This window comes from Eleutherodactylus coqui, chromosome 1 (assembly GCF_035609145.1).
Source record: "Eleutherodactylus coqui strain aEleCoq1 chromosome 1, aEleCoq1.hap1, whole genome shotgun sequence".
NCBI lineage: Eukaryota > Metazoa > Chordata > Amphibia > Anura > Eleutherodactylidae > Eleutherodactylus > Eleutherodactylus coqui.
In genome coordinates, this window is record NC_089837.1 from 327,012,214 (window position 1) to 327,026,429 (window position 14,216).

Sequence of the window (14,216 nt, forward strand, 5' to 3'; positions counted from 1 at the left end):
TCGCTCTTCATATTGACATCTCTAACATTCAAAAGTTCATTGTTATTATTGAAATGTGTCAGACATTTTAAGGAAAGTGGGAAAAAAAAAGGATACATTTTCGGCAGTTGTACAAAATGAAGCGTATAAAATGAAAGAACAGAAAAGGTCTGTTTATAGAAATGGAAATGAATAATAGCATGTTATCCCTGCAAGCTGGCTGCTACTGAAATATCATTTTATTCCAAAATAAAGGGGGTTCCAGACTGCCGAGTCATCCAATTAATAGCACTGCTGAACCTCCCGGGAACTGCCAGAATTAGAGAGTTCCAGCAACTCCTGGAACTGGCTGAGGAGCATACGGCTTTTGAAAACCATGCCAGATTAGAGTGTTTTCCAGATTAACAATTCACAAAGGTTCAAATTGTAATTCTGTACTGTAGAGGGTTTGTCCAGTGATGACTACTCTGTTCCTTCAACCACTCATCAGCTCAGTGATACTGATGTGACCCAGGCTTATTACCATCTAATAGTAAAATAATAGTAAGAAAAAGAACTAGCTAGATATGTTTCTTTAGTGACATAAACCAAAACTCTTGTATATAAAGATATGATATGCTTATAGGGAGCCTGTCATGTCCCTTGCAAATTGCTAGCTCTGAACAGCACAGTATAATGATAGACATGCTGCACTATTCTCAATGGTTTTCTTTTCAGTTTAACCCCTTAAGGACCAAGCACTGTAAATTTACAGCACTTGGTCCTGGGCTTTAACCCCAGCCGATAGTAAAAATACAGCAGGGGATTAAAGCTCCTGCAATGTAGTAGGAGCAGGTTGGGTCTTCGGCTGTTAGTTACAGACCCGGAAGAGAAGGCAGAATCGTTATTTAACCATTTCTGCTTTCTCCTTTACAGGCTACGTAGGACTCAGTGAGCACTATTTAGTGAAGAGAGAAAATGCCAAGGTAGAGCTACAGAGTCGTAGCAGATCAGCTCTTATAGTGACAACTGTCACTACAGGGCGATGTTTTTCCCTGTAAATGGTACACCTATGGATTTCCTAGCTACAGTGGAAAAGTGTGAAATTAAAGAAAAAAATTATATGTGAATGAGCCCCAGATGTCATGGGGTACATAGAAAAAAAAGTTACAAAAAATGAGTTAAAAAAATTACAGAATAAAATAAAAATATACATATAAATAGAAAATGATTCACCGACGACGCCAACCAAAACCATTGCCATATGTGTCATGTAACCCAAGACTAGGTAAATTATATATCAAAGTGTCCAAGACAATATTCATGTACTTTATTTTAGTGTAGATATACTAATTTAAAAAAATAAACAACTACAAATGAAAAAAGATCTTTTTCTTTAATAAAACTAAAAAACGGGAGAAAAAATGTGTGAAAAAAATATAATTAAAAAAATAGCCCTATATGCCAGGAAAAAAAAATGCTACAAAGATTTTGGTGGCTGAAGAAAAAAATAGGACAGTAAAACCACCACATGGGTAAAATCCCTAAAAAGTGTTTGGTCCTCTTGGACCAAAATACCCTGGTCCCTAAGGGGTTAAAAGACTGACGGACAAAAATGATGTGAGACAGAGACTAAAGAGGTCTCCACCTCCCATATTCACCACTATAGCGCTGTTCGTGTTCCATCCTGGATCCGATCCGTATGCAGTTTTCTGCAAAAAAAACGGAACCAGTGCAGGAGAAACAACGCATAATGTAAAAGTTTAGCATTACTTTGAAAGGTTTTCACAGAGGACAGATCAGAGTCTGGTGTGGTTGATTTACATTCACTGCTCCCCCTGCACTTCCACCACTTATTGATAGGTCTCTCCATGTTGCTGTGCATGTTACTGTCAATCAGCCTCTGAAGGGAAGAGGTGGGTAGGGGGAAAATGAGTATATGAATATAAACGAGCCTCATCGGACTCCTCTCTGTTGCTTGATGCAAACTTTCAAAAGTAAGATTGACAAAACCGTGCTGTCTGCACATAGCTGGCATACCTGCTCTTTAATGATAAAATTTTACTCTATACTACTTAAATATGTAAAACTGTAAAGAAATGTCTATTCAGATTATTTCAATGGCTGTGAATTGCAGACTAAAGCTCCATTTACACGCAACAATTATTGCTCAAAATTTGCTCAAAAGCGATCATTTGAGCAATAATCGTTGTGTGTAAATGCTCCTACCTTTCACTCTTCGTCTGAACGATGATTTTTAGGTGAGCATAAAATCCATCGTTCAGTCAGAGAGAAGATAACACAGACAAAATACTGTGTTTGCTGTCCATGGTGCTGTAGTCTCTACGGGAGTGCCGATTACATTGTATTCAGCTTGCAGGACTCTGGCAGAACAAAGGAGCTCATTGCAGAGAACAACCACATGCTGTTCTCTGCACACAGGTCCCAGAGGCTCATTTACATGCAAATGAAGGTAATAAGCTGCTAATGGACATTAGTGTCTATTAGCAGTAATCCAAAACAATGGCTTAAAATCTTTTGAACGATTATCTTTGTGTGTAAATGGGCATTTAGGCCTGTCTTTTCCTGTGTTTTACTATGTTGTTCTGCCTTTGAATCAAACTCACAGACCTTGCAACAGGCAAGGTAAATGGGTAAGAACGTCTGCAAAGCTCAATTCAAGTTCAACCTCCAGTAATTTTGCTTAGGCTATGTTCACAACTGCATCACTATTTCTGCTCATATTAGAAACCATAACATTACTCTTGATCCACCATAGGACAGAACTCAGTGGTGCCAAATGAACTTCATAAAATTATACTAAGCTCCACAGATGCGTCCGTCATTTTCATAGCAAGAATAGCATTGCATGTTGTACTATTCATGTCATTAACCCCTTGAGTGGCACGCCCGGAAAATTTCCGGGGACGAGCTCCACTGCTCATAGCAACATAGCCCGGAAGATTTCCGGGCTATGTATCACTATGGGAGCTGCAGAGCACAATGCCACAAGCTGTGACAGTGTGCTCTGCCTGCACAGACCCACACAGAACAAATCAAGGGCTTTGAAAAACCAGCAGAAGATATTGCCGACATGTCGGCAATGTCCTGCACTGGTTTGTTTACAGGTTGCCATAGAGACCATCGGCTTGTCAGAAGCAAGCCGATGGTCTCTGTGGCAGGGAGAGCTGGTTGTTAGCTGTCAGAGGACAGCTAGGTACTAGCTCTTACAGCAGAGATCAGAGAAAACCTCCGATCTCTGCTGTGTTAACCCTTTACATGCTGCAGTCTATGTGACTGCAGCATGTAAAGGGTTGTCACTGCAGCATGTAAAGGGCTGTCACCATCGGACCCCAGGAATGTGATCAGGTGTCCTGATGGGTCCCTGTGAAAGTCCCCTAAAGGGACAAAAAAAAAAAAATGTAAAAAAAATAAAAAAAAAAAGTAAAAAAATTAAAAAAATTAAAAAAACACTTGTCTCCCTTTACTTTGTAAAAAATCAAAAATACAATCACACATGTGGTATCCGTGTGCGTCGTAATGACCCAGAGAAGGAAGTTAATACATTATTTAACCCCTTAATGACATGGCCCCTTTTTTTCTTTTTTCCCCATTTCTTTTTTTCCTCCCCCCTGTTTAAAAAATCACAACTTGTCCCGCAAAAAACAAGCCCTTATATGGCCATGTCAATGGAAAAATGAAAAAGTTATGGCTCTTGAGACGCAACTGCAAAACTAGTTGAAATTCAATGATTAGACCATTTTAAAAAACCTGCCCTGGTGGGCACGACAGGGTGGTAGGAAACCTGCCACTCAAGGGGTTAAAGGCTGACCATACCCTCAGGTGCCAGTGTGAACAGAGCCTTAGATTTCCCCTTATTTACCCACTCATTCAATGCTCTAGTGTTCACCCATACCTTGATATGCCCGGCAATTTGTGTTCTGCTAAATTCTCACACTCTTCATGAGTTATTCTAGCACTCCCGTTGCTGACAGCACCTTCCCCTTCCTACGCAGAGAAGGTGTAAGATTATTTAATCTCAAGCCTGTATTCTCTTCTGTGTCCTCTTTTTCTTGTCCTAGCTTTGCAATAGTACGTATGAACCACCAGCAGTAAAAGTATCTTCCCTACTCACTCACTCTGTACTGCTAGCTGTTGCGGCATGTCTGTCTGCATAACCCATCCTAGGCCCTCCTACATGTCCTGCTCTTAGAGTAAGTGCAGGAGATGGGGGAGGAAGCAAGATGAGTTATGCAGAGAGCTGTGTCATGTCAATTAGAAGTACTGAGTAAGAAGGAAAGATGCTGATATTATGGGAATGGGGGTCCAGTGATGGGACGATCTAATTGGCCACTGCCCCACCAGGAGCTGGAGGGGGTGATCCTCTGGTGGGTCAGACAGATGCTGCCCTCAGCCAAACATGCATGCCTATGGGGAGGTTGAGAGAAACAGCCGTTAGCCAAATGAGCATTCAGCTAACAGCTATCTAAGCTATAAAACCATGTGAATAGACAGAGTCTTCAATCTTTTGTCTTATAGTCTATGACTGCTCATTTGATTTCAATTTTTGTCATGCTTTTTTTATGTTTACTGCCTCCCCTGATTGACAAGCACTGCAGAAATATTGCAGTTATATAAATAAGGTTCTGTTCATATAATGTTTTTTTCTACATAATTTTACAGACCAAAGCAAAGAAACTATATCATTAGCATCCATTGTTGGGGGAATGGAAGGGAGGAAGGGGGTAATGACAAGTCTGCAATGCTATTCTCTCCTGACAAATGGATATCTGTGGACCCTAATAAGCTTCTGCTTCGATCCACTATAAACAAATCCAACAGAAAAGGAAGCCTTGATCTTTCACTTCAGCCAGGACCTCTAATGGTGTCCATATTGGTTAGCATTTACTTTGCCTATAACTAAAAATTGTCAGGAAAACAAGTTTTACAGCTTGATAGAATAGGATAACTTAATGGATGTATTTTACTTTCTGCAGATCTTCTTTTACCCTGAAGGGGGTTTTCTACTATAGTGTTTTATGGCATATTAATGTCACAGCCCCAACAATCCCCAAAACAGCCTTTTTAATCCATAACTCACAATTACTTTAATGCCGAGCAAAACAGACTCGTGTGACACAGAGTGTTTAGGCAGCAGAAATGCAGTCCTAAGCTCTCGCTCACAATCTGTAGGTTGTAGGTTCAATCCCCGTGTAGTTCAGGTAGCCGGCTCAAGGTTGACTCAGCTTTCCATCCTTCCGAGGTTGGCTAAATGAGTACCTAACTGGGTGGGGGGCAACAAATAAATTAACTGAAATCACTGAGGAATTAGTGGGCGCTATACAAATAACTATATTTATTTATTTATCAGTGGCTATCCTACTGGCATGTCATAAAAAACACTAAAGTGCGATATTTCCTTTAAAGCAAACAGAAATAGATATATAATGCATACACATACTCCAAGTATAAAATAAAGGCTAAAGTCTCTTAGCTGAAAATAAAATGAAAAGGTGTTTGTTATTCACTTTGAATTATCCCTGTGCGACCTTCTAGATCCAAACATGAGAGTGTGCTTGGTTACAGTTAGGCCACGAGACGTGAAAGTGATTAAGTTGAGCTGCCAGAGCTTAATAGGAGGAGGAACATGCTGCTCCTACACATGCGAAGTGTTCTCATCATGTGGTCATCTAGGTTCCCAGTGTGTGAGCTCAGAGCAACTTGGAAGTTTAAGCCATCCAAACAGGATATATGCCTTGTGAAAATCCTTTATTCACATCAGTTTCCTGACAGATGTAGGAGAGAAATGGAAATATTTCATATCCAATTCTAAGGCTGAACCAGTATTAAGGGGAAAACGGCTCAACTCTAAACTGAAAACTAATTATATTTTGGCTCTGGTATTAGACTACTTACTGATCGTGTGGAAAATGATTATTATATTTGCTGTGTGTCTGTAACACATATATTTATAGAGTTACCAATCTTGGCCAGTGTCTGCTTGGCCTGTTTTAGAAGACATATGCATTGGATGAATTTCAATAAGTCTGATGTGGTCAGACACGAGTATCCAAATAAATTATTTCTGCAAAGGCTCAGTCTCTGTTTGTCTCATTCAAGCCCTAGATTTTCACCTCTTCCACTTTCCCAATACGTTTTTCATAAGAAGAGAGGGCAGCCAGGATGTTAAAGGTTGACATATTGCCACATGAAAGACACATATGCACAAGAATGAAGGAGCTACTGAAGCCTTGTTTGGTGGATCCTAGACCCCAGAATCACTAAGATCACTTTTTGCCCTGGTGTTGCTGAGGCCTAATGCTGGAAAACTATAACCTGACCCCTTTTATTATGGTGTAATTTCTTATGAGCATAAGAAACACATTCAATTCCATGGAGTTTTCATTTTCTGTTTCTCTTCACATGCCCAATAAGTAATTGTTACTGCATTACTATGCATGGGCAATATGAGTCTTGAAGAAAATACAGCAGCAGTTGGAAATTGCAGTATTTCTTCAACTCTCTAGGGGCCCATTATTGTGCTTGTTGACCACCATGGTCAGTACAGGCTTTAGCTGTAGTGAAGTAAGTGAAACCTTAAGGGCAAGTGGGGCACTTTAACAATGGCCAAAACTGGCATTTCTTTTTGTCCACCGTTACATTTATATGTGTGCAGTCACCAAGTTGAGATCTCAACAACCATATCTATTAGCAGACACTCGAGGGGGGATTTATCAAGTGTAAAATGGTGTTAAAAAATTACAAACTTTGGAACAAACATTTCTTGTGTAAAAAATGTGCACTTTTTATTTTTTTTATACAAGATCACAACAGTTTTGGGAAAAGTGGGCATGGTTTGTCAAAAGGAACCACAGCAACCCTGTCTCAACAGATTTATATATAATTTATACCTGAAGTTGGCATCAATTTTTCCGAGAAATCTACTCCAGCTCATTGCTAGCGTAGATTATTGTGCAGGCACATGGACTGCCTGAGATGCACCTTATGTAGGAAGAAGCATGCACCTCTTCATACATTAGGTGCATCGTGCGCTGGCAGGGATTATATTAAAAGCTGACCTTAAATTCCTCCGTCTATGTTTCTATTTACAATCACGTATCCATACATCAGTGGCTATGGATGTACAGAAGCTTCAGTGGATGCAGTGCTTCCATATACGCTATGTGAACATATTAATCTTTCACTAGTAATATGAATAACTGTACATTAAAACTAACATCAGATCCATGTCCACAATCATAATTAGAAAAATAGTAATGTAGATAAAACACACAATTGCTTATAAGAGAACTGAAAATCTATTTATTAGAACAATTAGAAAAAAGGGTCTGCTGCTTTTTCATAAACAGCACCACATCAGTCCACAAGACATTACTGGCATTGCATCATATTCCCATTCAAGTGAATGAACTAACATTGCAAGACTGGACACAGCTTATGATCAGACGTGGTGCTGTTTCTGCAAACACAGCAGACTTTTTTTCCTGATTCTGGACAAACCCCTTTAATAATAATGATGACCATATGAAGAATATATATATATATATATATATATATATATATATATATATATATATATATATATAGAATGAAATGCAAAAAAATGTAATTATGAGAAAACCCACTTGAAATGGGTCACTAGCAGTTCACAAATGTTCCATGTATCAATGAACCGTGTGTCAGCTTTGCATGTTAATCACATCATCATTTTGCAGCCTCAGGAGATAGATTTATGTTGCGATTGGCTTCTCTGGTGACTATGTAGCCCTGCGCGGACATTAAACAGTGCACGCAAAATAAGCTGCGGGCTTGCATTGCAGTGAAACAGAAATATTGCCAAAGGGCTCATCCACTGGTCACAAAGTATGTATTGCCAATATAAATAAAGTGTCAAATGTAGAAAAAGGCAAAACAAGTGATAATTTCCCTTATGTAAAAACATTCAGAATACATTGTGGCATATTAATAAATAAATAATCAATTTTCTGCAGTTATTAATACAAATATCTGAATTCCTCTCCGAATTCAATGTAAATTCTAGCTGCAGCAGACAATGTGAGTGTAACAATTCTTTCAACTTGTTTAACAATATTATTGTATATGAAACAATGGTGAATATCATTAGAACTGGTAAATATTCACATTGGTTTCCCTGAAAACTCCTTTAATCCTGCTGAAAATATAATTTAGCCCAAAACCTTGCAAAGTTGAGGGTTAAAAAGAAAGGCAATTTCATACCGGTCTCCATCATGAAGATCTAAAAGTTCAAATCTAAAGATGAATTAAAACATTACATTACTAAAAGTATATTTTATAAGAATGTTAGAATGTCTCAATTACTGATAATACCAGCTTACTGGAACACTCCTCTTTCCCTACATTTGATTTGCGGACGTTGTAGAATTCAAAAGAGAAAAGAGGGACTATTAATTAGCAATAGTAACATGTAGCAGCACAGTGGGAATATACAGGGGTAATATTTAGATTTTAGCTGTTTGAATATTATTAATGGTATTGAACAGCTATAGAAGAGCCCAAGCCTCTTAAATGAATATTCAATGTTGTAATTTAAAGGAAAGATGAATGCGATACCAATGCTTACCCCGTGCGTTTTGTGATAGTTCCCAATGTCATTGGTTGCTTTATTTGAACAAGCGGTAGCACCACCGTCAAACTGGGAAGTGGAGACAGTCGTGGATTTCCTGGGTTGTTGTTGGTAAAATTATTGTAGTTTTCTTGACTGTTAAGTTTGCCTGCCAATAAGAACAAAACAACATGATACGTACTGTAAGATAAGGTGAGGCCATGTTTACAAAGGACTTTTGACATTCAGGATAGACTGTATCTCTTCAAGCATTAAACAGTTCAAGAAAAGTGACACAAATAGACAGGAAGTGCTTCCAGAAGTTGCTCTACCGTCTGGGTAGGTAGAAAAAAATAAAATAAAAGCAACTAATGATTTAATTAAAAAAACATTCAATAATATAATAGTGTACATACTGGATCATCTAACCATTATCACCTAGCTGCCTGGTACTCCACTTTGGTAAAGACCATAAACAGAATGTTCAGCGTTATTTAGTAAACACAGATTTTGTAATATAGTAAAAAGTAACATTCTTGTAATACTATGAGCAAAGGCCAACATGACCTTTCTAATTTTATCCATTGAACAGATTTAAGTATTTTTTTGTATTGCTGTTATATATGTTATCTAACTATATAGAACAAGGTTTAGTAAAGTGATCTTTTCCTCTGATACAAATGTTCTGAATTATATTGTACAATCAAATTATTTGCTATGATTGGAAAGATCAGAATGATTTTTCCAAGAGTCCTTCCAAAAGTAGTAAAACATCAAACATACAACCATATAACAAGAGCCTGTGCCAATAATTTCTGCTTATTAGAGGTAATCTCTGCACATCTCCAGATAGATATTGTATTGTTTTTGCTTTATTGATACAAAGTCAGACGATAATTTACTTACATCAAAATTAATTGCTACAATTATACTGAATTTCCCAGAATCAGAATACCTCACTTTTGTTCTGTATAGGAAAATATGAGCTAATTTCACCTATAATCTATAAGTAAAGAGTAGTAGTGGTATTCCTGAAAAAAAAGATTTTTATACTATAAACTCATTAGGTTACCATAAATGCAGACTATTGCAAGAAATAATTGCTATAGGTTGTACCAGCTGAAACATTAGTGCATCTTCGACCAGCTTAATTCACACCTGGATATTAAGAATTGCTACCAAACTGGGCCACTAATATAAAGTTCAACAATACTGATAAGTGCCTCTATAGAAATGGCAACGACAGAATGCAAGACCCAGAAGAGCTGTATTTGAACTAACCTTTCATTAAAAAGAAAACAGCATTACAAACAAGCCGAGATTGATGGTTTTGATTAGAGGGGATTATTTCATGATTTAAATGCCATGAATAAAATCTGTTTTCCAAACAGTCTAACAGTGTTTAACCTTTTGAGCACTAAACATGGATGCTGCTCATCTCAAGAACTCTTGCTCTAGCTATTGTTAGCCACTCACAACCTTTCAGCCCCCAGACAGAAGAGGAAATGAGCTACAAATTACATAGGCTGGAGGGAAAGAAAAGCACGGAGAAGAAAGACATAGGGAAAACGTGAAAGAGAAAGGCCTGAATGAGCTTGTTTGGAATAAAATCAAAGTCCTTTAAATAGTCAAGAAACAGTGAGTTAAAGAGTTTAGATCATTAACTAGTTTTCGGATTTCCAATAATGCCATGAGATGTTGCCTTTTGTCCTTAATCAAAGAGGAGCCATATTGGGAATTAAGTTCCTAAATAACTGGTGCATTCTTCAGTACATATTACAGAAATCCCAGGCCTGATCCACACAATCCTGACTTCAAGAGGGTTCTTAAAATTTCAAAACAGCTACACCCCCAGTGCAGCCACCTTTTTACAAGGAAGAATAACAACATAGAAATGGATTTCTCACAGGAAGCTGCCTGAAATACCATAATGGTACTTGAAATGGAAAGAAAACAGCCAAAGGAAGAGGGCAGGAAAGATCTCTTAATGAATTTGGGGTTTCGAAAAATAAAGGCTTCAGTGCTTCTTTATAAAAAAAAAAAAAAAAAGGCTAGATTTTCTGCAAAATGTGATAGCATATAAAATACAAATAAAATGTATAAAGAAATAAGGCAATCAGTGCACAAGTGACGAAACAGAGATGGAAGGTCAGAGTTCAAGCTCAAGGAAGACCAATCTACATGAAAAATATTGTAGCAGCATAATTACTGTTTAAATACCCGTGTGTGAGTCTACATTACATACAAATAGGTATGCTGAACCCTTTAAGAAAACACACAAAAGTGTCGAAATGCCTAAGTAAAACTTTAACCATTGTAATAATTATGGCATGTTGACATTACACTTATTTGTTAATGATTTAGGCGCAGGTGAAAGTTTAATGGTTTTCACAGTGCTTGTCTGCAGCACTTCTAAAGGATTCATTTGTCCCACAAGACACAGAAGCAAAGTAAATAGTGAGTGAGCGCATGACAGAGGACGACAGCGGACAGAAATTCTTTTCAAATTACAACAATTCTGCAATTACTCGTATAACCAGAGGATGATTGCAGGTAATTGCGATGGTTACACTGTTATTATAATGTACTACAGGAAATCACAGGAAATTTTCTATCCCACAGAAAGTTTATTTCAGGTAAAAAGGAGTTTTTATGTTTGGAGAAAAAAAAGGTATACAAGTGCAACAGATGATGCAGGTCTTCTTGCCAGGTGCACAGACTGCTGAGAGCCTAGTTCCTATCACAGTACAAGAAGACCCATACGATTGGTGGTCAAGACGGACAGCAGATAACTCTCCAGAATCGAACTACTGATAAATGGGCACTGATTTCTCTATACAAGTTCAGCTTAACCAATAAAAATAAAACCCAATCCCATTCATATTTTTTCCAAGAAGTTTCTGACTGCCAGTGTATCTCAAAGGATTAGAGATGAGCGAGCGTACTCGGATAAGCACAACTCGCTCGAGTAATTGGCTTTATCCGAGTATCGCTGTGCTCGGGTCTAAAGATTCGGGTGCCGCTGCGGCTGACAGGTGAGTCGCAGCGGGGAGCAGGGGAGAGCGGGCGGGAGAGAAGGAGAGAAAGATCTTACCTCCGTTCCTCCCCACTCTCCCCTGCAGCTCCCCGCTCCGTGCCGGCACCCGAATCTTCAGACCCGAGCATAGCGATACTCGGATAAAGCCAATTACTCGAGCGAGTAGTGCTTATCCGAGTACGCTCGCTCATCTCTACAAAGGATCAATCAACAGTAATATCATCCATATGGTGGAGGTGATCATACAACACAAATATTAAGTAGATATTTGATGCAACCTCTGCCTTTAAAATTCACCTCCCTGGCAGACAATTTTATTTGGACTGTAAGGCCTTGGTCAAACAAGTGTGTTTTACATGCGGCTACAGCAGCGTGTAAAACCATGCTTCTATAACAACCAATAGGTTGCTATGGAAGCGCTCACATGATCATTTTCAGAATCTGAGCTTCTAAAAAAGAACAGACAGCGAGTGCCAACTCGCCTGTCAGCTCCGTGGTGTGTGCTGTCCAGGGTGCTTACCACAAGCTCCTATGGGAGCCATGGAAGCAGGCTGCGCACACCACGGACGTGTGACCAGGCTGTTCCACGGAACTAGAGACAGCCCGGTCATGTGATTTTTTCTGCATGTCAGGAGCGTGGTTTTACACGTTACTTAGCACGTCTGACTGCGGCCTAACTATTGTGAAGTGGAGAATTAATTGTCTCAAGAACTCGGCCATTTGCCATTTACACATAATAAATAATCGTTTGCTTAGAAAACCTATTTTGTATAAAAGTCATAAATTGATGAATGTTACATACAATTCATAAACATTTGTGTTTCAACTTAATGTCATTATGTGGCAGACTGAATGGCCAGGAATCTAACATGTAAACGGTTTTCCAGCTCTATACTCTTGATGACCTCCCCAGGATAGGTCTTCAATAATTGATTGTCTGGGGTCCACCGAATATGAAGCCCGCTGATCAGCTGTTTGCTGGAGGCGCACTGAGCTGCTGTGTGCTGGAAACACACATTTCTATACACTGCGTAGCGGCCCAGAATGGTACCGCAGGCACAGTTCCCATTCAAGTCCTAAACTGATTGGGATAAGGCTGGATCCCAGGCGGCATTCAGTCATTATTAGTATAAAGCTGGAAAACCCCATTAACCCCTTGAGTGGCGCGCCCGGAAATTTTCCGGGACGAGTTCCACTGCTGATAGTGATATAGCCCGGAAGATTTCCGGGCTATGTATCACTATGGGAGCTGCAGTGCACACTGCCATAAGCTTTGGCATTGTGCTCTGCCTGCACAGTCCCACAGAGAACACTGCAGGACTTTGAAAAACAGAAGCAGGAAGATATTGCCGATCTGCCGGCAATCTCCCGCTTCTGAATTCAAACTCTTGCACTGGTTTGTTTACAGGTTGCCATAGAGACCATCGGCTTGTCAGAAGCAAGCCGATGGTCTCTGTGGCAGGGAGAGCTGGTGCTTGCCTATCAGAGGACAGCCAGGCACCAGCTCTTACAGCAGAGATCAGATAAAACCTCCGATCTCTGCTGTGTTAACCCTTTAAATGCTGCAGTCTATGTGACTGCAGCATGTAAAGGGCTGTTACCACGGGACCTCTGGAATGTGATCAGGGGGTCCTGATGGGTCTCTGTGGAAGTCCCTTAAAGGGCCAAAAAAAAGTAAAAAAAGTAAAAAAAAAAGTAAAAAAAATTGTAAAACAAAAGAAATAAAAACACTTGTCTCCCTTTACTTTATAAAAAATTGAAAATAAAATTACACATGTGGTATCCCTGCGTCGTAATGACCCAGAGAAGGAGGTTAGTACATTATTTAACCCCTTAATGACACAGCCCCTTTTTTTCCCCATTTCTTTTTTTCCTCCCCCCGTTTAAAAAATCATAACTCCTTTATTTAATCACTGACGTCGCTGTATGAGGGCTTGTTTTTTGCGGGACAAGTTGTATTTTTTAATGGTGCTATTTCAAGTACCATATTGTGTACTGAAATACTTCAAATTTCTAAGTGGAGTAAAATGAAAAAAAAATGACATTCCGCCATCTTTCAGTGCGTTTTGTTTCTACGGCACAAAAACTGCAACAAAAATGACCTGATAGCTTTATTCTATGGGTCAGTGTGATTACTATGATACCAAACTTGTATAGTTTTTTTCTGCTGTAGTACTTGTATTTTTTTTTGAAAACATTTAGTTTTTTAAAAATTATTTGCTGCTGCATCTTCTGCGTGCAATAACTTTTTTATTTTTCCGTCAACGTACTTGAACAAGGGCTCATTTTTTTGTGAGATGTACCGTAGTTTAGTAGTTAGTGCTAATTCGGAATACATACGACTTTTTGATCACTTTTTATTGCATTTTTTTCCTGGAAGACGGGGTAACTGAAAAAGTGCATTTGCGGCATTCATTTTTTTTTCGGACTACATTTACCGTGCAGGGTAAAAAATGCACTGCTTTGATAGATCGGACATTTATGAACGTGGCGATACCAAATATGTATTTTTCTTTTATGGTTTAGATTTTTTTATTATCGATATGGCAAAAGGAGGGTGATTTAAACCTTTATTACTTTTTTTTTTTAAGTGTGAAAAAGTCGTGAAAAAGGAAA

The 14,216-nt window shown here is 38.8% G+C and overlaps 1 protein-coding gene across 3 annotated transcripts in view; it reads right to left on the bottom strand.

Annotated features, from left to right (window-relative positions):
- Positions 1-14,216, bottom strand: part of BCAS3 (BCAS3 microtubule associated cell migration factor) — a 1,118,574-nt gene that overhangs the window by 668,402 nt on the left and 435,956 nt on the right. For all 3 annotated transcript variants that reach the window (XM_066575105.1, XM_066575107.1, XM_066575106.1), the window contains exon 16: positions 8,582-8,732. In XM_066575105.1, coding sequence (XP_066431202.1) covers positions 8,582-8,732 — 151 coding nt within the window. The remainder of the gene's footprint in view (positions 1-8,581; positions 8,733-14,216) is intronic.